This window comes from Theropithecus gelada, chromosome 4 (genome assembly GCF_003255815.1).
Source record: "Theropithecus gelada isolate Dixy chromosome 4, Tgel_1.0, whole genome shotgun sequence".
NCBI lineage: Eukaryota > Metazoa > Chordata > Mammalia > Primates > Cercopithecidae > Theropithecus > Theropithecus gelada.
In genome coordinates this window covers 109,140,693-109,163,845 of record NC_037671.1, presented here as the reverse complement: position 1 = coordinate 109,163,845, position 23,153 = coordinate 109,140,693, and the positions used below count along the sequence as shown (strand labels likewise).

General features: G+C 39.5%; 1 protein-coding gene across 3 annotated transcripts in view; it reads left to right on the top strand.

Annotated features, from left to right (window-relative positions):
• Window positions 1-23,153, top strand: part of ARID1B (AT-rich interaction domain 1B) — a 444,496-nt gene that overhangs the window by 151,374 nt on the left and 269,969 nt on the right. For all 3 annotated transcript variants that reach the window (XM_025381991.1, XM_025381992.1, XM_025381993.1), the window contains one exon: window positions 9,464-9,574. In XM_025381991.1, coding sequence (XP_025237776.1) covers window positions 9,464-9,574 — 111 coding nt within the window. The remainder of the gene's footprint in view (window positions 1-9,463; window positions 9,575-23,153) is intronic.

Here is a 23,153-nt window from a genome sequence, read left to right as displayed (position 1 = left end):
TTTGTCTGAACTCAAAGGTTCAGGGTGCTTAGAAGAGGTCTGTGGCTGCATAAGGCTTCTTGGAGCTGGTGAAATAGGACACCAGGCCTTTAAGAGGTGGGGCTAAGATAAAGTCAGAGTGTCAGATTTAGGCTAGGAGGGCACCCTGAGCTGAGATCAACAGATTGAACAAGGATCACTGAGTCAACAAGAAGAGCAGGTTTTACTTTGGGAACCTAAGGGAAAAATGAAATTGTTAAGGTCAATTTGGTTAAGATCATGGAGGAGTTTTGTTTGTGTAAGAGAGCTAAGCATTAGGATTTAATAGTGCAGCAAACAGGTTAAAGATGAAAATGGGTGGGGGCGTTATGAAACAGAAAGATTGAAAGTTCTATGGTTAATGCTTAATGTGTGTTCACAGGGGAGGAGGTTGGAGGCATAGTTTTTCAGATGAAAGCCATAGTCAGTCTCAGCCCCACTCTAGGTTCATGAAGTTGCCTTTCATACCATTAACTTTACTTTCATTTAAAAGGAAGTTTTCAAACGTAAACACAAGTAGATAATGGTGTAATGAATCTGGCACATGTCACTCCACCTTCATCTTGTTTCACCTCTACCCTCTCCTGTCTCACGCCCCCGTCCCCTGACCCCTTTATTATTTTGAAGTACATTTCCAGATATTATTATTATTTTGAGAAGGAGTCTCTCTCTGTTGCCCAGGCTGGGGTGCAGTGGTGTGGTCTTGGCTCACTGCAACTTCCGCCTTCCGGGTTCAAGCGATTCTCCTGCCTCAGCTTCCCGAGTAGCTGGGATTACAGGCGCCTGCCACCATGCCTGGCTAATTTTTGTATTTTTAGTAGAGACAGGGTTTCACCATGGCCAGGCTGGTCTCGAACTCCTGACCCCGTGATCCACCCGCCTCAGCCTCTCAAAGCACTGGGATTACAGGTGTGAGCCATTGCGCCTGGCCTAGATGTTGTATCATTTAATGGGTAAATATTTCGGTATGTGCCTTTAAAAGATAAAGAACTTTTAAAAAGAGACAAAATACAGCTATCACCGTTAAAATAGTTTATTCATATCAATTATCAGTGTTCAGATTTCCAATAATCTCGTAAGTGGAGTATATATTGTTATTTAATTTACATTCTGGGGTAGTTTGAATTGGGATCCAAATAAAGTCCAGTGTTAACAATTTGTTGTTATCTTTTAATCCCTTCATTTCTAGGATTTTCCTCCATCTCCTCTCCTTCTCGTCCTCTCACTTTGTTTTTTTTCTGTTGCCATTTATTTATTGAAACTGGGACATTTGTCTAGTAGAAATTCCCGCAGCCTGGGATTTCCTGATTGATTTGCAATGGTTTAACATGTTGCTTGGACCTTTTTATTTCCTAAAATTAGTGGTTTGATCTGTAGGTTTGCCAAACTCATCATTTTTTGGGAGGTAGGATATTTTATTCCTGATCTGTTCTTTGGTAAGCATCAAATGTCTTGATTTCCCCACCCTCAGCCCCACCACCATTCTGGTGGCCTCAGTGATGCTTTCTGCAGTCTTAATTTCCAGTATATTTTTACTGCATTATTTTGCAGTCATCCTTTTGCCATAAGACTGCCTGTAACAAACAGCAAAATGTGTTCTGTAGCACATTTACTAGGCAAGTAGCTGTTAACATGATAAATATTCTTGGCTGTGTGCCCAAGTTTTGTTCAGTTTTATGTGTTTGTCCTCATACACTTGTTTTTGTGTTGCTGTGTCTAATTCTAAGTGTAAGCTCATAGAAACCATTCAGTCATTCACCTGGCTGTTATCCAGTACCCAACCATGCTGGGCCCTTGGGAATCCAAGACGACAGCATCCCCGTCTTGGAGAAATGGTGTCCAGTTTGGCATACACAACAGATAGTTAAGATATGGCATTCTAAGTTCTTTAAGAGGAGCCCATTTGAAGTTGGCTTGAGGTAGTTGTTTTGGAGGGTGATAGGGTTAACTTCTAGCAGGATCTTGAGGAGAGTGAGGAGGAGGAAGGGCATCCACTTGCACCGGCTGCAAGGCACGGAGGAGCAGTGGCCGCATGGCCCACGGGACCCGGGCAGCTGAACAGGTGAAGCACAGTTTTGCTCTGCACCCTGGGGCCGGCCCTGTGGAAGCTGACCTGGTGGCCGGAGGGTGCCTGAAGAGCTCTTCTGAGCGCAGACTGGGACTCAGACTTCCTTCTGTAGGCCTTAGGGAGGCATTTTCCGAGCACTTGTATTTGAGGAAGTCAGCAACATTGACCGCAGTGCGGGTGTCGGCTCTTGGATCGGGAGGAAGGGGACAGACTGGATGATGATTTGGGCTTTGGCGATGTGTCAAACATGCACAGATTGCAGAAGAGATAATGAGTTGTGTGGGGTGGCTCTGAGCGATCTCATCTGGGTGCTCACCTTCGATGAGGTGGGGGCCCAAGGGAGAAGGTACAGGTCTGTGGGGTCATTTGGGAGAGTCACTTCTTGTCCCGATGAGTGCAAGGCACTCTCTCGAAAGGTCCAGACATTAAGGATGTAGTTAAGGACCTCCTGTAGAGATTTGGGTATCATCACCAAGCAGGGGGGCCACATGGAGTCCTTGGGGTGCAGACATGAGGAGCCCCCGTTCTTAAAGGACAGGGGAAAGAGAAGAGCTGGTAGAAGATCCTTAAATAACATAATCTGGTGGGCGGGCTCCTTCACCTGGCTCCCCCGCCAGCCTGTGGGCTTCTAGTAATGCTTGATGATAAGGAGTGCGGCCTTGCCTTCACACCTGTGGAAGAGAATTTTTCATTTTAGCGTTTCTTACTTATTCATGATACTGGAGTTGATATTTTAGAAGTGTTCCACATATAAACTACTTAAGATTGTAATTTTTCAAAAGAGATTTTAGGGGAATATATGAAGCCCAGGCTAAAACCTTAAAAAGTAAAAATTATATTCTATCCCTTATTATGTGATAGTGTTTGACGCTTCCAGTTGTCTCTAGTGTACAGTTATTATAGAAATGAAGAGATATCCATCACTTGCAGATACTCCAGCACAGTGCTCATAAGCTAGCTCTGCAAATGACTTCAGTTTTTGTTTCCTGGTAGGAAAAAACGAGGTAGCAATAGCAACTATCTTGTGGTGGTGTCATTAGGACGAACTGCACACACTACCCCTGTGCACGCTACCTCTGTGCACAGTACCTGTCACAAGTCCCCTCTTGTGAATATGAGCTGTCATTGGGGCTTTCCTGAGGTGCCAAGGGCTGAGCGTGCCATCCTTGACGTGCATGTTGTATGAATTTAATCGCTTTATTTTTGGAAATGATATTTTAAATTCGTCTACACACAGAAAGTGGAGGGAGGTCAATAACACGCCAGACGTCCAAAGCCTAGGGATGATTTCACTAAACCGTGGCAGGCTGTGTGGCCACCAGGCATCCTCTCTGTGGAGGTGGTCCCAGCCACCTCTCCCCTTACCCTCACATGCTGGGATGGGCTTCTGTTTCCCTTTTAGGATTTGGAATTGGTGATAGGGAATTTCCAAAGCATGAAGGGAAAAGGATCAGAAAATTATTGAGACTGCTCAAATCGTCATTCATTCTCTCCTTCTGAATTATTGCAAGATCATAACAATGTGGCCATCTTAACTCTCTTCCTAGCTCATCTGTACTTGATGTGAGGATTGGAAAAACTTTTCTTACATAACATGACAGTTATCACTTATTCCAGATCAAGACACCATGGAAGCTCTGTTGCATTTTGTTTCTGACCTGACGCTCTTTGTTGGATTTTGCTGGCATCTGGAGACCTCCTCATTGACCTCTTACTAGGTGCCATTGCCATTTGTTTGTCAGGGACCAAGGCGCTCCTTCCTGTCCTCCGTTCCTCCGTCATCCTTCAGTTTATAGTCTATATGCTCTTAAATTCTTTTTTTTTCTTTTTCTTTCTTTCTTTTTTTTTTTTGGTTACTGTCTACCCATCTTCCCACTCATCCCCTGCTCTGGTTTTGCTACTTTTTCACATGATGTAGTTTGATACCTGGAGTAAGTTTTGTTCTATTCCAAAATGATGGACTGTGAGTATAAATTGACACTTTCTTTGTTAAGAACAATTTGTCAGTATATGTAAAAATTTCACCTGTAGCAATCTGATACAGTTTGGATCTGTGTCTCCACCCAGATCTCGTGTCTAAGTGTAATCCCTGGTGTCGGAGGTGGGGCCAGATGGGAGACGATTGGATCATGGGGGCGGTTTCTCTTGAATAAGAAAGTTTCAGACCATCCTCTTGGGGCTGTTCTCGTGATAGTGAGTGAGTTCTCATGAGACCTGGTTGTTTAAAAGTGTATAGCACCTCCCTGCTCTCTCCCTTGCTGCTCCCGCTGTGTGAGACACCCCACTCCCCTTTTGCCTTCCACCATGATTGGAAGCTTCCTGAGGCCTCCTCAGAAGCAGAAACTGCCATGCTTCCTGTACGGCCTGCAGAACTGCGAGCCAATTACACCTGTTTTCTTTGTAAATTAAGCAGTCTTAGGTATTTCTTCATAGCAGTGTGAAAATGGACAATTTCCCTTTGACGGAAATTTGACTTGTAAAGATTTATGCTGCAGAGATTTTCATATGAAGATGTATGCATAAGGATGCTGTGCTGTATGAAGAAGGGAAGACTGGAAACAACCTAAATGTACATCAATAAGTGACTAGTTAAATACGTTACTGTACCTACAAATAATGCATTGTTGTGCGACCATAAAAAAAAAAGAATAAAGTAGATATTTAGTTGTAGATATAGAATGAGCTCTACAGTATATTGTTAAGAGGCTGAACAATATGCTGTTTACAGAAAATATGCTCTAGTTATATATAAAGGAAAAAGGATTTAAATTCACATTTGAACTTGGTAACACATTGAAAAATTGCAGAAAGGTAAATAAAAAAATCCAAAGCTTGGCCAGGTGCAGTGGCTCATGCCTGTAATCCCAGTGCTTTGGGAGGCTGAGGTGGACGGATCACAAGATCAGGAGATAGAGACCATTCTGGCTAACACAGTGAAACCCCGTCTCTACTAAAAACACAAAAAATTAGCCAGGCGTGGTGGCACATGCCTGTAGTCCCAGTTACTTGGGAGGCTGAGGCAGGAGAATCTCTTGAACCCGGGACGTGGTGGTTGCAGGGAGCCAAGATCACGCCACTGCACTCCAGCCTGGACGACAGAGCGAGACTCAGTCTCTTTAAAAAAAAAAAAAAAAAAAAATTCAAAGCTTATACCATGGGAATGTTTTCCCTTTTTAATTTTTTAAAAAGGGTCTTTGACGTTTTGGTTATTCTACATTTTATTCAAAGTTACTTATTGCCAATAGGATTTTATTCATTTCCTAATAAAAGAAAACAGAAGCACTCCTGCTCCTGGCCTTTCTACTAGGCCCTTGTAATAGTTATCTTTACTCTTTCCTGTAGTAGAAGTGGGATTCTAGTGTTTTCTTCCTGGTCATGTTTCATTTCATACTGTGATATGTTCAAGTACCCAGCAAAGGAAATAAGTCCATAGTGGGCATTCAGTCAGCTTCTATGACATGTGTCAAAAGAGGCCTGGACACAGTGGCTCATTACTGATTTTCAGCACTTTGGGAGCCCAAGGCAGGAGAATCACTTGAGGCCAGTAGTTGGAGACCAGCCTGGGAAGCATAGTGACACCCCCATCTCTCAAAATAAATAAATTAGGCCGGGCATGGTGGCTCATGCCTGTAATCCCAGCACTTTGAGAGGTTGAGGCAGGCAGATCACCTGAGGTCGCAAGTTCGAGACCAGCCTGACCAACATAGAGAAACCTCGTCTCTCCTAAAGATACAAAATTAGCCAGGCATGGTGGTGCATGCCTATAATGCCAGCTACTCGGGCGGCTGAGGCAGGAGGATCACTTGAACCCGGGAGGTGGAGGTTGCGGTGAGCTGAGATTGTGCATTACACTCCAGCCTGGGCAACAAGAGCGAAACTCCGTCCTTAAAAAATTAAAATAAATAAATAAAAATAAAATTAGCCAGGCATGGTGGTATATGCCTGTAGTCCTAGCTACTAGGGGGACTTGGGTGGCTGAGATGGGAGGATTGCTTGAGCCTGGGAGTTAGAGGCTACGGTGAGCTATGATTAGGCTGAGCCACAGAGTGAGACCTTGTTTCTTAAAAAAAAAAAAAAAGAAAAAAAAGGGAAAGAAATACCAAACTGAAAATTTCTGAAACAAATGTGTAATTATTACTACCCTAAACTTTTTTTCACACTTTTGTGAGTCAGTTTCCCTTTAACCTTTGACTCATAACATAAAGAAGGTTAAGGCCAGAGTCCATCAATGGTTAAAAGATTGTGAGTGAGATGTATAAAAAATAGTACTGACGAATTCTGAAAGGGAAAACCTCATTCCCATTGCCTGGTTCTTGTGCATTGCAGCATTATCACAATATGGTATTCTTTTAAAGAGTTACGACTCTTTACATATACAGCAGATGAATGTGATTATTTATATGCGTATATTGGTTTCACTGGTGTTCACTGGCTGCTTAAACTTACAAATAACCAAAGATGGCAGTAATGTTTTAAAGTGTAAAGCTGTGCTTCTTTGTTTATAAAATATGATGCTGAACATATTCTTTATTTTCTGGTGCTGTCATTGCCTTCTTACTGTCTATTTACTCTTCTTGAGATGAAAATAAGTATGTAACAAAAAATAAATATAGCTTTTAAGATGAAAAAGCTCAAGTTTCATATGGAATATTTTTATATCATTATTAAAGCAGCCAAACAGACTTTATAGTCCCATTGTAAGTATATATATAGTTGATGATTGTTATAGGTTTCAACTTGGCACCTTTTCTGTGTGCTCCCTTATTAAATCAATACTTATGTTCAAACATAAACTGAGGCAGAACAAGTTTCCTGTTCAATAGTTCTCACTTAAATTTTGTTTTGATTTTATTTCCAACTGTACTTAATAGCTGAAAGCTTCTTGTGGTTAGGAATAGTATTGGAGATTTTGGTGGAATCTAATTATTTTGAACTTTTAAGGCCTTAAAGAGGGAATTGTAAGGCCACAATACATTTTTCTAATAGCTTTCGTAGTCTGTTAGTCTGTGCTGCTTATTTTAGGGGGATGATGTCTAAATTGAAATGTTTATCCACTGTAGTTGTAATGATCCTTTTCAACTTCTTTAGAAAGCAGTTCATTGAGCGAAGAAGAGAGAATAAAAAGAAACATAAAAGGGTAATATGCATAGGACTTTTGAGCCTGTTACTATTTCCTAGCTAAAGTTTACTTTAAAAAAAAAAAAAGAGAGAGAGCCTAGGCATTGGGCAGAAACTGTGTGCACGTGTGTTGGAGGAGGAGGCGGGGTCTGCTCATTTGTTTGCCCATTGTGAGGCTGTCCTGCACCTTTGTGCTTTTTTGTAACAGGGTGAAGGCCCCTGAATAGAGGCCTTGTGCCCTGCTTGATTTGAAATCCATGCTGTTTATGGAAAGGAACCTGCAGGGCACCCAGCGGGAAGTCTGTGTGACAAGTGGAAATCTAGGATCTGGAAGAAACGTGGTGTTTGAGGGGGAAGGTGGTGGGGGGAATGGTCATAATCTTTCAGCCTTTGCTTTTGTACCCCACAAGCTTAATTGTCACCCTCTGCTGGCAACCAGATTGCAGAGCCACTCTTTAAGTGTCCTTGGATTGCCTGTGCTTACTCTCACCTTATTGTTATCAAAGAAAAACTGGACAAATAGGATTGAATTCTCTTAGAAAAATATGATATGAACTGGGTACATTACTAGTAGAGGTTAAATATCTGAGGGTTTTGTTTGTTTGTTTGTTTTTTGATAGAGATGTATTTAAAGGGAAGAATGGCTACATGGGAAAAGCTGGAATTATTGGCACGCTCCTGTATTTCAGAGCCTGTTGAAAGGCAGGTCGCACCAACACTAGGCTGGTTAAATCTAGTTTGTACAGCTGGTGTACTTTGTGGTACCAGCTATTGGTCCAAAGTTTCCTGGCTTAAGAAGCCATGTAATTTTAAGTGTGCAAGAAAGGGGTGGGACAGCAGAAGCTTTTTATAGGATTTCAAGTAGTAAACATTAATTTTTAAAGCAATATTCCAGGGACTTAACAGAAGTAGAACTTGTATATGATGTTTCTTTAATGCCAGCACATATTTGAACTGACAAGGGAAGGGAGATAATTTTATTTTAAAGCAATATTTTCCATTCTTTTTTTCCTCTTCAATTAGAAACTGGTTCTTCAACTTTCAGTGCCAATTGAGACATGCTATAATAGGTATTTAACAATTCTGTCCTGCTGTTTGACTTCAGGGGGAAATGGTGGTGGAATGTTTAGTAGCTGACATACACAGTTAGGTAGCTAGGGACTGGTGTACAGTAAATGTGGTGTGGTGTGGTGTTTGGGTCATATATGCTAATTATTTCAGCACAATGCTGAAGCCATGCAGAATACGGAAGAGTGTTTGACAAGATGCCAGAAAGGCCGTGTTAATTATGTTTATTGTCCCCATTCAGGTTTTTTGGGTGTGTTTTGTTCCCCACTGTTGTTTTCTTCTTTATGGTGGTTCTCTGAAAACTGTGCCCTATGAACATATGGAGTTCTGTAGATGAATGTTTATTGGTTTTGTACAGACCCCGGATTCTATGAGCTTAATAACAATTTATGCTGTTTTGTGGGTAATTGAGAGGACGTGTTAAGATATAGTTGATAGTAAGGTTTTCGTTAGTTATTTCCATTTTTTGAGGTAATATTAAAGACAGTTTGGCCAAAATCGGAATTCAACAATACAGAGAGCTTTTGGTTTGCTCTGGGTTCAAAGACAGTTTGGTTTGGCTACAGCTGACCTCCCTCCCCATTTTTATGAACTAGTCTTCTTCCTGCAGAACTCAAATACAGTACTTGGTATGGTCTCATAATAAATTTAGTTGTTAATTTTATATATATATATAAATGTATATATCGTTTATATTTCTGCTGTTAATGATTCACTGCTTTTTAAAATTTTTCTTTCTGATAATGTATTAAATTATAGCCATAACATATTTATGTCTGCTAAAATGTAACATTAGTTGTTGGTTGTGATAAGCTTTTGTTTTGTTTTGTTCTGTTTTGTTTGACACAGGGTCCTGTTCTGTCACCCAGGCTGGAGTACAGTGGTGTGGTCAAAGTTCACTGCAGCCTCCACCTCCAGGCTCAAGCTATTCTCCCGCCTCAGCCTCCCAAGTAGCTGTGCCACCACACTCAGCTAATTTTTTATTTTTGTAGAGATGGAGTCTCCCTACATTGCCCAGGCTGGTCTTGAACTCCTGGGCTCAAGCGATCTGCCTGCCTTGATCTCTCAAAGTGCTGGGATTACAGGCATGAGCCACTGTGCCCAGCCAAGCTTTTGTTTAATTTTAGTTACTGAAGAAGCTTACAACTCATTGAGATATTTATGAAGTGCTTTGTGTTTGTGTTTTTTTAGGACATGTCTCAGGAAGGCTATGGAACTAGATCTCAACCTCCTCTGGCCCCCGGAAAACCTAACCATGAAGACTTGAACTTAATACAACAAGAAAGACCATCAAGTTTACCAGTAAGACATTATTGTGCTGATTTGGAATTGTGATGAGTTAAAGATTTTTAGAAAGAGCTGTTGTTTTTGTTTGTTCTACTTTATATTATGACATGATTGAGAAGTTTCTAGATTTCAGGTATATTTTGTGGTTAATTTTTCAGGGTTTACCTTTTAGGAGCTCTGTAGTCCTGGATAAGTCTATTTCATGTGTGTATATCTCTGTTGCAGAGTGTAGACATCAGTTGGAAGGTTTTATGCGGCTGGTCGATTTTGTGTGTGCAGGCGGTTATTGCTGTTGTACAGTTGAGCTTTCTTTAGGCTGTTGCTTTTTGGTAGTGATACAAAACAGAGGTATCCTTATAGGAGTTAAAACTTAAAAGAAATTTGCACTTTGCAAAGGATACAAATAATGAGATAAAATATCTGATCGTAATTTGAATTTCTTCTAGGACTTTCTATTTATGTAATGAGAAATCCCCCAAAAGAAAGTAGTTTAAAATTTGAGGCCGGACGCGGTGGCTCACGCCTGTAATCCCAGCACTTTGGGAGGCCGAGGTTCGCGGATCACCTGAGGTCAGGAGTTCGAGACCAGCCTGACCAACATGGAGAAACCTATCTCTACTAAAAATACAAAATTGGCCAGGCGTGATGGTGCATGCCTATAATCCCAGCTACTCGGGAGGCTGAGGCAGGAGAATCGCTTGAACCCGGGAGGCAGAGGTTGTGGTGAGCTGAGATGGTGCCATTGCACTCCAGCCTGGGCAACAAGAGTGAAACTTCATCTCAAAAAAGACAACAACAACAACAAAATGACAAAACTGTTTATTAAGTATTTCCACCAGTAAATAGTATACGGTGATTGAGGTTTCTATTTATAGGAATAGTGGCTATTACATGGGGTATCGTGTTGATGCCCATAAATAGTTCATGTCTACTTAATTTGCCTTTTTTATAGAGAACCTAATTTAAAGGAAGTCTTCTTTATTAATGAAAAGAAAAAGTCTGCAGGAGGCTGAGGCAGGAGTATCGCTTGAACCCAGGAGGCGGAGGTTGCAGTGAGCCGAGATCGCACCACTGCACTCCAGTCTGGGCGACAGAGCGAGACTCTATCTCAAAAAAAAAAAAAAAAGAATAAATCTGTACAAATAAATATTTTTACATTTATTTGAAGGATTATTGTCATTGCCTAGTTTCTATGGAGAAGGTTTGTTTAAGATGGGAATTCAGGATGGTCATGATTTTAATTGGAATTTCAACTATGTTTGCATTAACTTAGATTTATTATATTACTTCTAAACATGAGAACAAACATTTGTAGTGAATGTTATACATGACATTTGACGTGCATACCATACCATATACATTTTGATGTATATGCAGATTTAGAGAAGGTAAGTGATGACCACAGGATGTCTGCTGTCTTTGAATCTGATGGATGTATTTTTGAAACTCTAATTTTTATACCTTTTAGTTTTATGTGAGAGAGGGTGAAATCTTATTGTGGCGTTTTTCCCCCATTTTAGTTGTGTTGATGTATTTATTGTCTAGGTATTTGGTTTTGAAGGAGGGAAGTAGGGTTGGATTTTGCGTTTTATGCTGCTAAACTTTCTTCAGCAGATAGTTCACAGCCTAGTAAGCATGTAGTGTGTCCGCGTGAGAGAGAGAGAGGGAGGAGAGAGAGAGAGGCATGCATGCTGTTGATAAATACTACATTTACTACATATTTGGAAATTAGCTTTTGTGGCTCTATGAAATTTAAAATAGATGCATGGGAGCCAGATAAACAGTGAATTCCAGTTTTTTCACCAGTTTTTTAGTGGTTTTGTAGAAGCTCGACCTTGTAGATTTGTCACTGGCTGATGATATTGTACTGTGACACAGGTTGGTAAATTTGTCATAAATGGATGCAGATTTTCTGCATAGCTGTAAGAATACTTTGTGGCAAACTGCTTTCTTCATATCTACTCAAAAACTTCAGCATCACTCACTAGTAGATGCCTTTTGCCATGAATCTGTGTTGGAATGGATGGTTGACATTCAGCTAATTCTACAGTGTTATTAGGGATGGCATGAAGTATTGTAGTTTCAGATAACTGACTGAAGAGTTTGCTCTGGGATAGGAGCTTTTAACTAGATTGCTGGAAAAGTGGATGAAAGCATTTAGGAGATGAATATAGTCATCAACCGTTTAAATGTTTTCTGAATTGTTCTATTTCTATCTTGTTGTATATGTGTAACAGCTATCTTCTTTAACCTTTATCTTGCCTACTTCCCAAAAGTATTTAAAGTTGTCCTAATGTAAGTTTTTTTGTTTTTTTAATGAAATACCCCTATTGGTATTTTCTTTCTGTTCTTGTAACTCACAGATAAATAAGATGCTGGTTGACTCAGTAGTTCTTCAAGCACATTTCAGTAATCTCTTTAGAGAACAGAGTTTCCAGGTTTTATGTTAAGTGTGTGGAAGATTCAGTCACTGAATAAAGGACAAACTGTAAGATAACCTGCTATACCTGAAACCCCCAATCTGTTAGGATGAAATTTGGCTTTATTTAAATGAAATTTATTACACCAGTTTTTTTGTTTTCCACAAGGGCTTTGCATGTGTAAAAACTTTCTATATGGGGCTTACAAATATTTTTATTTATGTGGATACTTATAATTAAGTTGCACACAGCTAAGGTCATTGTGGTTTCAGGGAATGATTTGTTGATACTCTGTTATGGCTCTAATAGTCTGTATTTTACAGTGTTGCTTTTATTAGATACTGTAGTCCTCTAACTTGGCTGGGTTGATTGTGGAGAGCGCATAAAGCTGTATTTGTTATCACATCTGAATTTGCTATTGGATCCTTTGTAGATTTACTCTTGTGTTCTGGTTTTCCTTTTCAGGTGTCAGGGATGTAAATTTTATCTTTTCACCTAAAGTCAATCCATGATATTTGAAACCTGTAGTTTTGTAATTTGGAATTAAGTGTATTGTGTTATCTGTACCGTTTATGAAATGCAGCATAGTGATTCTAATGTGTAATTATTCTATTCATTTTATATAATGACGATGACAAGAATGCCTCTCAAGTAGTAATTTCTTAGTCTTTTTGCTTACATTGAGATAGGTTTGTTATATGTTTCTGCATGTGACATTTTCTACCTGTATCCTAAGTATATTTTTCTTTTAGCATGTTTGTTACAACGTAACAACTTTCCATTATAAGAAATCAAGGCATTTCCAGTATCTTTATGCTACATCTATCATTTGATCCCTCAGCAAGTTGTCCTCACTGTTGTTTGATCCTGTTTTTCTATATTTGCATGTCATTAAATTCTTCATGACCTTCAGTAGGCAATGCAGTTCTATTTTCCAGCTGACTTGATAGATCTTCACATCATCTGCAGAAAGCAAATGATTGATAAATTAATAACTTGTTCTCTTGTTGTCTTGGGGCCATGACCAGTCATATTTACTTTTTGCTTAGTGGACTCAGACCTAAGCTCTGAACAAATCCTCCTTAATATTGTCCACTTATTTCTATACCTCTTAGTCATACAGCATTTCCCTGTTGAGGTATATTAGTTTATACATCCTTGGTATTACTGCTATTGATGAATCTTAACATTGAAGAGCTCTCTTTCTTAGACTATTATCACTTAAAATTTGAGCACATTTAGCTTTCACAACCTCTAATATTGGTATGAAATAAACCCAGCATTTAAGCTAAAGACACAGTGGAAGGTCTAAAAGATGCTGTCACTTACTTAATTTCTTGTTTCATAAACATTGCATATCCCTCAATTTATGTTTCAAGATAGCCCTCAAATATGGGTTTAATACATTTTTTGTTGAATGTTCAGTTAAATTTTCACCTCTTGTGACATTTATTATTTATCCTTTTATTATAGTTATCCTGAACATTGTTTTGGCTCCCCTGTTTGACTGGAAGCTTTTCGTGGTATTTATTATGTCCTGTTCAGTAAATATTTTCCTCAAAAATTTCTATAAAAATGATTTTTAAATAAATTGACTTCCTCAGTTTCAGAATTTTCTTTTAATTGCTAAGGGGTCTGTTAGGTGGCATTGAATGGCCCCCGGGGCACCTGTGCTCTCTTTGTGCTGGTGCTGCTGAGTGATTAAATGAGTGGACGTCTGCATCGCCAGGCGTGTATTATTCTTCAAATGATTCTGTTTTACCAAGTGATGTTTGGATTTACCTTGGTTACCATAGCTTTAAGAAAAGAAGTGGACACTTTGGATAATTAAGCTAAAAATACCCTAAAAGCATTCTGTTCTTAGTAATACATATTTTTTACTTATAAAAAATTAATTGACAGAAATGGTAATCATAAGTTCAGTAATTATATTACAGATGGATAGTTAATAAAATATTCATAACCATGTATAAAAGGAAGTAAACATGGAAAAGGAAGAAGTTTTATTTTCTTATAAAACACTATATAAGCACTTTCTTATAGTGCTTTTCCCTCCAGGGATCTGAAGAGTCGTTAATATTCCTCAGTTTAGAAATAACTAATTTGTTTTATTCTTCAGAGAGGCATGCCGCTAGCTTTGTATTTCAGATAGGAGGTTCATTATTCTGTTTACCTAAGATATAGAATACAATCAGTTTGGCCGTCATATTCTAAGAGCGTTTGAAAATGGACTGATTTGTTAGGACTTTGTAAAATATGTCTATAAATATGGGCTATTCTAGAAGGCTCATCAGGTCATTAAAAACCTTTTTGTGACCCTTTCTTCCTTAAATAGGAAATATCTAAAGAGGTTGACATGAAAAGGGTTTGATCTTTCTGAGTTAACTAAAAATCCCTAAATGTGTCGAATAGTGCTTATGGCACTTTTGTTGAGTTTGCAATTAGACGGAAATATTGGGCTTTAGATAAAGCATATGTTTTTTGGCTCTTTGTGAAAGGAAGGAGGTAGTAAATGCTGGTCGTTCTTTGAAATAGAGGGTGTTAAACAGGATATTGGAAGCCTGAAAGAGAATGGTTGGAAAACTTTTATTACCAAGAATATTCTTTGGGCTTGGCTATTAGCAGCAGAGCATGCAGTGTTCTGCCTTTAATTAAAGAAGAATACTCTTGTTTGTGTTGGTTTTTGTTTCTTAATCTTTAATGGCACTTATGTTAGTTACTGGTAAAAGGTCATGTATTTTGGAAGCGTATTTGATTATTGATGACATTAATATGGATGTTCTAAGCATGTAGATTGGATAATATCGTTCTTGTGAATGATTAGAAACTACCCGGAATAACTTTTTAACTGGCTTCAGCTTTTTGCTAGTTCTCAGTCCAGCCCAGCTAGAAATATAAAAAGAAAAGACCATCTCAACCTGTTAGTTGGCAGGTTTTGGCAAAAGTTAAAATCTACCAGGTAAGAATTAGATATATGGCTATTGAATGAAGTATTTTGAAACCTTTTTGTTTGAGGTTGATTTAAATGGTTGTCCTTAAAAGGTTAAGAGGGGAGCTGTCTTCCGTTGATTGATCCTTCTCAAATCATTATGAACATTAAAAAAAGTATAAGTTAATGAAGGAAAACCCATATCTGTCGTCAGGCTTATCTCAGTGTTCAGGCACGGATGATGCCTGTGTGCAGCTGAAGACTTGAGCTGTTTATTTTCAGTATTCCCAAAATGTTATTAGGGTATGTTGAGTTTTAGAGTTTTAGAGAAAATACTTTATAAAATGGAAGCCTCCTGTGCCAGGGAGGAAGAGGAGGTTCTCTGAAGGATGGTGCCCTGTCCCCCAGAACATCTGCAGGTGTACCTTATCATTTGCATAGTTTCAAAACCAAAGGTACAGATACATTTTGATGTCTTGGGGAAGTTTTAAAGGGAACACCCAGTACTTCAGCTTCTTAGGATTCATCAAGTTCTTGAACATAATTTTAATCGCTGGTGTATTCTATCTGGGGATATCAGTTATTTTTGGATTAAGATTAAGAAGAGCATTTCAGGACCTTACTGGAAAACCTGAATTTAGAAAATATGATAATGACTCTGACAGATGTTTGTTTTCCAAAATGGATTATTTCTTTAGGATGTGCTATCCTGTGATTTTGTTCCCTAGGATATTTTCATGATATTGATAGTCATTTTGAAAATAGAGGATAATGCTTGAACGTGAACAAGATAGGAAGTAGGAAAGTATGTCTCTCTCCTTCTTTCAAAACAGTCTTCCATTTAAATATTTGTTCTGTAAATGAAAATTCAATAAAACCTCAACAGTTTGGAATTCTTCCAGGAAAAAAACAGGCTAAATATAATGGAAAATCTGAATAAATTAATATTGAGAAAGAACTATAGTTTGCTTTTAAATAATTCAGATGTTTGTGTGCAAAGTGTTTCTAAGTTGACATACTCAGTTCCGTTAAAATAAAATTCTAAATTTGTCATAGCTGAGATATTTGCTTAGTGGTAATGCATTAATTTTAAGAATTTAATTTTTTAAAACACATTTCAACTAAGCATGCCCCTGCAAACTTTTTCATATAGTATTCTGAAAATTTCCATTTAAAATATGGGGGAAATGAATTTCAACCCATTTTATAGGAGTGTCAATTAGTTCCTAAAAAATTAATGAAGGAGTATGAAGGAGTACTATAAAAAAATAGACACTAGACAAAATTGGAGATTAAGAGAGGCTGAAACATAACTGATTTGCAGGATATTGGTTTTGATAATAGAAGGATAAGGATGATCTATAGTTGATAAATGAGGCTCATTAGTAAGGGATGATAAATGCAGATATTCCTGGCTAATAGAAAAGTCAGCATACAAATTTTGCCATAACAAATGAGGAATGGGCAGGCTTTGACCAGCTTGCAGCTCTTCAAGTGACCTCTGTGAGGCCACAGAGCTCTTCTGTGGTCTGGATGCCTGGGCCACAGGGGCAGCCTGGACCCCACGGGGCCTCAGGCCAGCAGAAAGGGGAGCCAGAGTGGGTCTCAGGGAGTCTAGAGCCACCTAGAGCAGAGCATACAAGGAGCTCCGCAATGGTGCAGAGGCCAGGGCAGGACTCCAGCTCCTGCAAGTGTAAGTTTTTATTTTTTATGCTAAAAAGAAGAAAAAAACCACATGACTCTAATGTTCTGAGGTCCCTCTTCTCACCCTAGCCTGCACTTCTGGTTTTGGCATGGCAGTGCCTGCCGTGTTGGGCTAGATGCCATCTTCACCCCTGCCATCCTCCTCCTCCTCCTCCTCCTCCTCCTCCTCCTCCTATTGCTTCTCCTGGGCACTGGGATCTGCTACCTCCAGCTCCTGCCGGCAATGGCCGGCGTGAGGCGTTGAATGCATTTTACTTTATATTATCCAAGTTAGGTGGGAAAATAGCTTTTAATTTACAGATTTTCACTTCGCAGGTAACTCTGAAGGCACACATCTGTTTTATATAACAAGGGATATATAACCAGCAGGAGCTCATAGTAGCATTTGTGGACTGGTTATTTGCTTTTATGTTTCTTTGGGACTAGAAGTAACAATTTTTAATGTTAACTGTCAGTTTAGGAGAGGAAATAAATACATGTAGAGAAGGTTCTACCTGAGCCAGAATTTCCTATTCTTCCCTCACAACGTAGGATTTTAGAGGTGTCTCTCTTTTTTTCTCATCTTTTTCTTTTGCCTTCTCTAAATTGTTGTAAAATAACTGAATGGTCTTGTTTTCCTTTGTTTGGGTCAAGAAATTTTAGCTGAAAATTGTTACTGTGTGAAAGAAGATTATTGACTCAACAAGCCTTCAATTTTCCGTGAATAACACTCCCACCCCCTAGCTTCAGGAACATGCCGTGCGTGCATTCTATTTTAAAATACAGACTGTAATTTAAAACAGGCATTTTGATGCCCCACTGAACTTTGTTTAAGCCTGGAATAAAAGAGGAGAAAAAAGCTGTAAGCCACAAAAAAGTGACTAAGCTTTCTCAGCTACTTTTCTTCATAATGCATTCTTAAAAAAAAAAAAAAAAAAAAAAAAAAAGCATGTAGGTACAATTGTCTCTTTCCACAGGACTGAAATTGTACCCAATTTTAGATCATGGTGTGCACATCTTTTTACTTGGTTCACGATTGAGATACCATTTACGTTTTTCAGTGTGCAGGTTTGTATTTGCTGCTGTCTGTGTGCATGCGTCTGTGCATATGGTACATGTTCATTGCATGTGAGAATATTCTAAAATTACATATATCATTTTTAGCATTTATTTACTGATAGCTAATTTTTAGAGTTTTCTTGATTTAACCTGATTGTTAGACTGAAATGATATAAATATTTACCGTTTTATTTACCATCAGGTCATTGTAAAAATTTTGATTTGAAAGTAGTTATATAACTTGCTTTTTTTCCTCCTCACAAAAATGAAAATGAACAGCTTATAATGACTCGTATGGAAGAAACAATGGCTTTACTGTTTTGATAAAATAATATGTTTTGGCTGGGAGACCTGTGCTAATCGCCACACTGAAAGCCAACAGGGCAGACTCTCAGCTAAGGTTCTGGCCTTGAGAGATCCATGTCATTTCTTAGAGCTGCTGTTTCTTTGAAAAATGAGTAAGTTAGATTTAGAAAACTCTAGCACCTTCTAGCTCAAAATTTTACATTAAAAGCCATCTTTGTTAGTGTATGAGAAAAAGCACTGATAAAAATGGACTCTTGCTTTGCATTTGGGAAAAAGTCAGCGGAGTGAGTGAAGTGCAGGTACGTTGAAATCTTCAGAAACAGCCCCTGTGTGCCACTTGGTGGCCTCTCTTCCATTCTCCGGTGCCATTTACTTTTGTAGCAGGGACACTTGAACTTACTGAGGGATTTGGGGTTGCCTTACTGAGTATATAATCTTACTGTGCAGGCCGTGGGAGAGCCACAGACCTTCTGTGGTCTCCCTCTTCTCGTTCATCCTAGAGATTCCAGAGGTCCCTCCTTCCTCTCCTGTACCATCAGTTTGGGAGCCATGATGTCGTTGCATATAGGGAAGTCTAGGGAAAAGGAAAGGAAAGGGGGAAGTAGAACAACCAACCAACCAACCAAATAAATGAAAAAGCTGCAGGATGCCGAAATCTTTGTAATGCAAAGGCTAATGCCAACCAGACGGTTTTCTGAATCAAGTTGATCACGTGGCAGTTGCTCTTCATTTCTTGGTGGGAGAAGGAAGGCCCTAAGGGTATGTACTTGAGGGCCTCCGTTCACCTCCAAACCTCAGGTTTACATTTGTTATACTAAAAAGTCATTCCAAAACACACGATGCTTTTTAAACCGAGATTAACATGAATGGAAGTAGTAGCAACCCAGAGACATGAAAATCACTGTCTTTAATGCAACCCAAGCCACTTTTCTGGAGAATGCCTCCTCCATGCCCCCCCAACCCTTTGTGTATGTATATGTATGTGTGTGTGTGTGTGTGTGTGTGTGTGTGTAGAGCTCACTGGTTTTCATCTGGGTAGAGTGGTGTGTTACAGTTCTCATTTTTACTTGTTTTCTCGCTCCTCGTTCTGTCAGAGCACCAAATGGTATGCACTGAGGCAGTAGCAAAAGCCACACCTGCTCCTCAGGCAGATGTCCTCTCTAAAGCAGGCCACAGTGAGCCTGGGGACCACCGAGTGTGTTTCAGCTTCCTGGCACCTGTGCCTGCGTATTCTTTCCTGTTTGTAGAATTTCCTGACTCGCGTAGGTAGGGATCTCCCTGAGTCTTCCTTTTCCCCATGGGCATGGGTGGTTGAGCTGTGTGCAGTGAGTCAGTCCACACCCGGGGAAAATGTGTAGTTGGTCTTTTGTAATTATGCTGTACCTGGAAAAAGTTTGGCTTCAGAATGATAATATGACACTTCATTCATTGGACGCCATTTTTAAAAGCCTTGTTTTATATAAATGAAAATGTTGTCCAGGCATGGTGGCCCAGCACTTTGGGAGGCCATGGGTGGGCAGATCTCTGGAGCCTAGGAGCTTGAGACCAGCCTGGCCAACATGGTGAAACCCTGTCTTCACTAAAAATACAAAAATTACCTGGGTGTAGTAGGGCATGCCTGTGGTCCGAACTACTTTGTGAGGCCAAGGTAGGAGGATGGCTTGAGCCTGGGAGATTGAGGCTGCAGTGAGCAGTGATCGCATCGCTGTACTCCAGCCTGGGCAACAGAGCAAGACCCTGTCTCAACAACAACAAAAGTGAAAATATTAGTTAATGGACACTAGAGACTGCTAGTAAAAGAATAATGGGCCAGGCATGGTGGCTCAGGTCTGCAATCCCAGCACTTCAGGAGGCCAAGGCGGGCGGATCACTTGAGGTCAGGAGTTTGAGACCAGCTTGGCCAACATGGTAAAATTACCCTGTCTCTACTAAAAATAAAAAGTAAAAATAAAAATAAAAATTAGCCAAGTGTAGCCCCCACTCCATTCTTCTATAGTATTTTGAAAGTCTAGAACTTCCAGGTTACTAAGTGAATTGTAACCCCTTTTAACATACGCAAAACCTTCATTTTCAAAATGCTGTCCTGATACTGGAGCAGGGACACCACTTGAGAGTGTTAGCTCCGCGATGCTGTGAAATTGTGGTGGCAGTGGGAGTGCAGAGGAAGAAAATTGTTGGAATAAAGGGAGGGAGGGAGGGAGGGAGGATAGATGCTTTTGAGGTTTTTAATCTGCGTGACCAGGATGTGTTGGTGGCGTTGCTGACAAACACAGGGAAATGGTGGTGGGAAGAGAAAGGAATGCCCAGAGATTTTTAAGAGAGTAAAGCAAGTCCTGAATAACTTTGCTCAAATCCTATAACATCTAAAAGGAAGCAACTCACTCATCTTTGCTACTAAAGCCTTAATTCTTATATAGTTATTTATATGAGAAGTAAAACATCGTCATAAATTAGAATTGATGTTGAAAGAATGATGAATGATGGCATTGGCTATAACTTTGCATTTCCTTTAAATTTTTGGAGATGATTTGAAGGGTGTTGTAGCAGAATGTATATAAACAACTCAACACATCATCCCAGAGTGTCTCTAACTGTAACTGGGACTAGGGCAAGAGCACAGTCCCAAGAAAAAAAATTGAAAGTCTGTAGTTCAGTTGGGACTCAGGCTAGTCTTATTTTCTTTGCTTTTAGTAAATTTCTATCCAAATAGGTTCCTTTTCTTGGGTAGAGACAGGTTACTTTGTATTGCTTTGTCTGATATACTTTTGAATGATTTAGGCTACATTCTTAATTTAGTTCATTTTGGAGGAATATTTCTTAGTTTAATTTGCCTCATTAGCAATTCCTCCTTCTGAAACCTTTTGGGGGTATAGGTATGTATGGCATAGTCTACAAATTGAATGCCTTTACTTGTTTTTTTCTTTTTTGCAGATGTAAGGTGTGTGAGTATGGGGCGGTGGTGGGGGGAACCTGACTTTAACAGGCTATTTCGAAAGATATCCCCTTTTATTTTGTAAAAATGGGTTACCACTTTGAGCACCAGGAGTTTCTGATACATTTGGATCCTAGCAGAGGAAATGGGATTAGATTTAGAAAGATTACTCTGAACTCTGAAGGGCTAATTAAAAAATATATATATCAAGCCCGTCCCCCTCTTTTTTCTTCATTTTTAAAAAGCCCTGTCATTTTACTCCAGGAAATGACAAAGAAAAAAGCAAAGGTTTTGCTTTAGGGATGAAGAGAAAAACTTTTGGCTTAATTTCTTTAAAAAATTCTTTTTGTATAAGCTAAAGATGAAACATATTGCAGTTGCCGAGGGCAAATAATGAAACAAGAAAATATTAACGATTTCTTAACATGCATGTATTTTTATATATTTAATTTGATTTGGATTATTTTTGAGCTGTAATGTCCATTTATGAAAATAGAGGCTCCAAAATGTCAGGATAGCTGAATGGCAGTGGAATAGTGGTCTGTCTAGAGCTTGTTCCAGTCATGACAGCAGCTCCTCCAGGCACCTGCTCCTGAGCGTGGTGCCACCATGGCATCCTGTAAGCTTTTTCAAAGCTAAAACAGTCTCTCCTTTGAAATAAAAAAACTATTTTGCCAATTTTGATTAAAGTTAAGGGTATTCTTGAATAAATACAAATGTGGTCAAATTTCCCCAAATGTGTTTGCTTTTCATAGTTGCTGCATTTATTTATTTCTATTTAATATGTTTTTGAGACAGAGTCTTGCTCTGTCACCTACGCGGGAGTACAGGGGCATGATCAGCCTTGAACGCCTGGCTCAGCCTCCCACCTGATACTCTCGAGTAACTGGGACTATAGGCATGTGCCACCACGCCTGGCTAATTTTGAAATTTCTTGTAGAGATGGGGGCAGCGGGGGTTGGGGGTGGGGGTGTGGTGGGGGGTGTCTCACTCTGTTGCCAGGCTGGTGTTGAACTCCTGGCCTCACGTGATCCTCCTGCCTCTGCTGCCCGCCCAGGTGCTGGAATTGCAGATGTGAGCCACAGCGCCCAGCCCCAGTTGCTGCGTTTATGCCTTTCTTTAGCCAACACGCCTAAATATTGACATCCTCAATTAAGACGCAATATCTTGTCTTTTCCACATCTCAATTATGCAGAAAAATTCAGTTGTGTTTAGTAATCATTCATTATGTCTTACGTCTAAGATTTTATATTAGATGTAAAGAAAAATAAAAAATCAAATTATTTCACTAGCTTGTTAATGTTTGTTCTTTCCCACAACACATTCAGGAATAAGAAAAGAAATCCTCAACAGAGAATATCTACTTTTGGGATGCTGGTTACTGAAAATACTTTAACATCTTTTTTCATTTTATCTTCAGAGAACCACATACATATAGTTTCTGAATTCATACTTTCAGCACATATAATTTCACAGAAGTGTTTTGCCATCTTGTGGAAGTCTTGACTATTTGAAAGTTTAAGAGCAGCAATGGCTATGACACAACTGTGGTCAGAGCTTTTTATACATGACATTCAGGTGACATTGAGTCATGTCTTATCAGCGCTGGTGGTTTCAGAGGAAGAGAACACGGCCTTCCCAGGCTCCCAACACTTTTGTGAACACCTGGTGTAGAAGAGTAACATTTATGCTGGCCGTCTTGAGTGGCTTCATGAGGATTTTATTATTTTTACTATCTTTTTGCTGACGTAATTGGCATTTTCTATGTTTTATAGGGATATAAACATCTTTGATATAATTCTGGCCTGTTTTGGGGGTATCAGATTTATAAAAGTACATCTAAATATGCACCTTGTTTTTTGACAAAGCACATTTCACATCTAATTGAACTTTATGGCCTGGATACTCCACCGTGAGTCCTTTGCACATACATGAGATCTAAGGTGCATAAACCTCGTGGGCAGTGCCTGCCACATACACAGGTGTCCAGTGAATGTCAGTTTCTTACCCTTTCTTTGCCCTCCTCCTTTTGTGAAATGGTATTTGGCTTCCAGGGCCGGTTAGGGCTGCCGGTGCACCACCCTTCCCTGAGATTCAGCATTCCTTTCCTCTGAGCAAGGAACTGGAACAGGCAGCTGATTCTTGCCTAAATCTGATCCCCGGCACTCCTAGCCTGTGATTTCATTGCTGAACCCCGATACTGTAGTCCTCTTTGGATGCAGAGAATGTGAGTGTAAATGCCACTGAGGTTCTTCTGCATCCGTT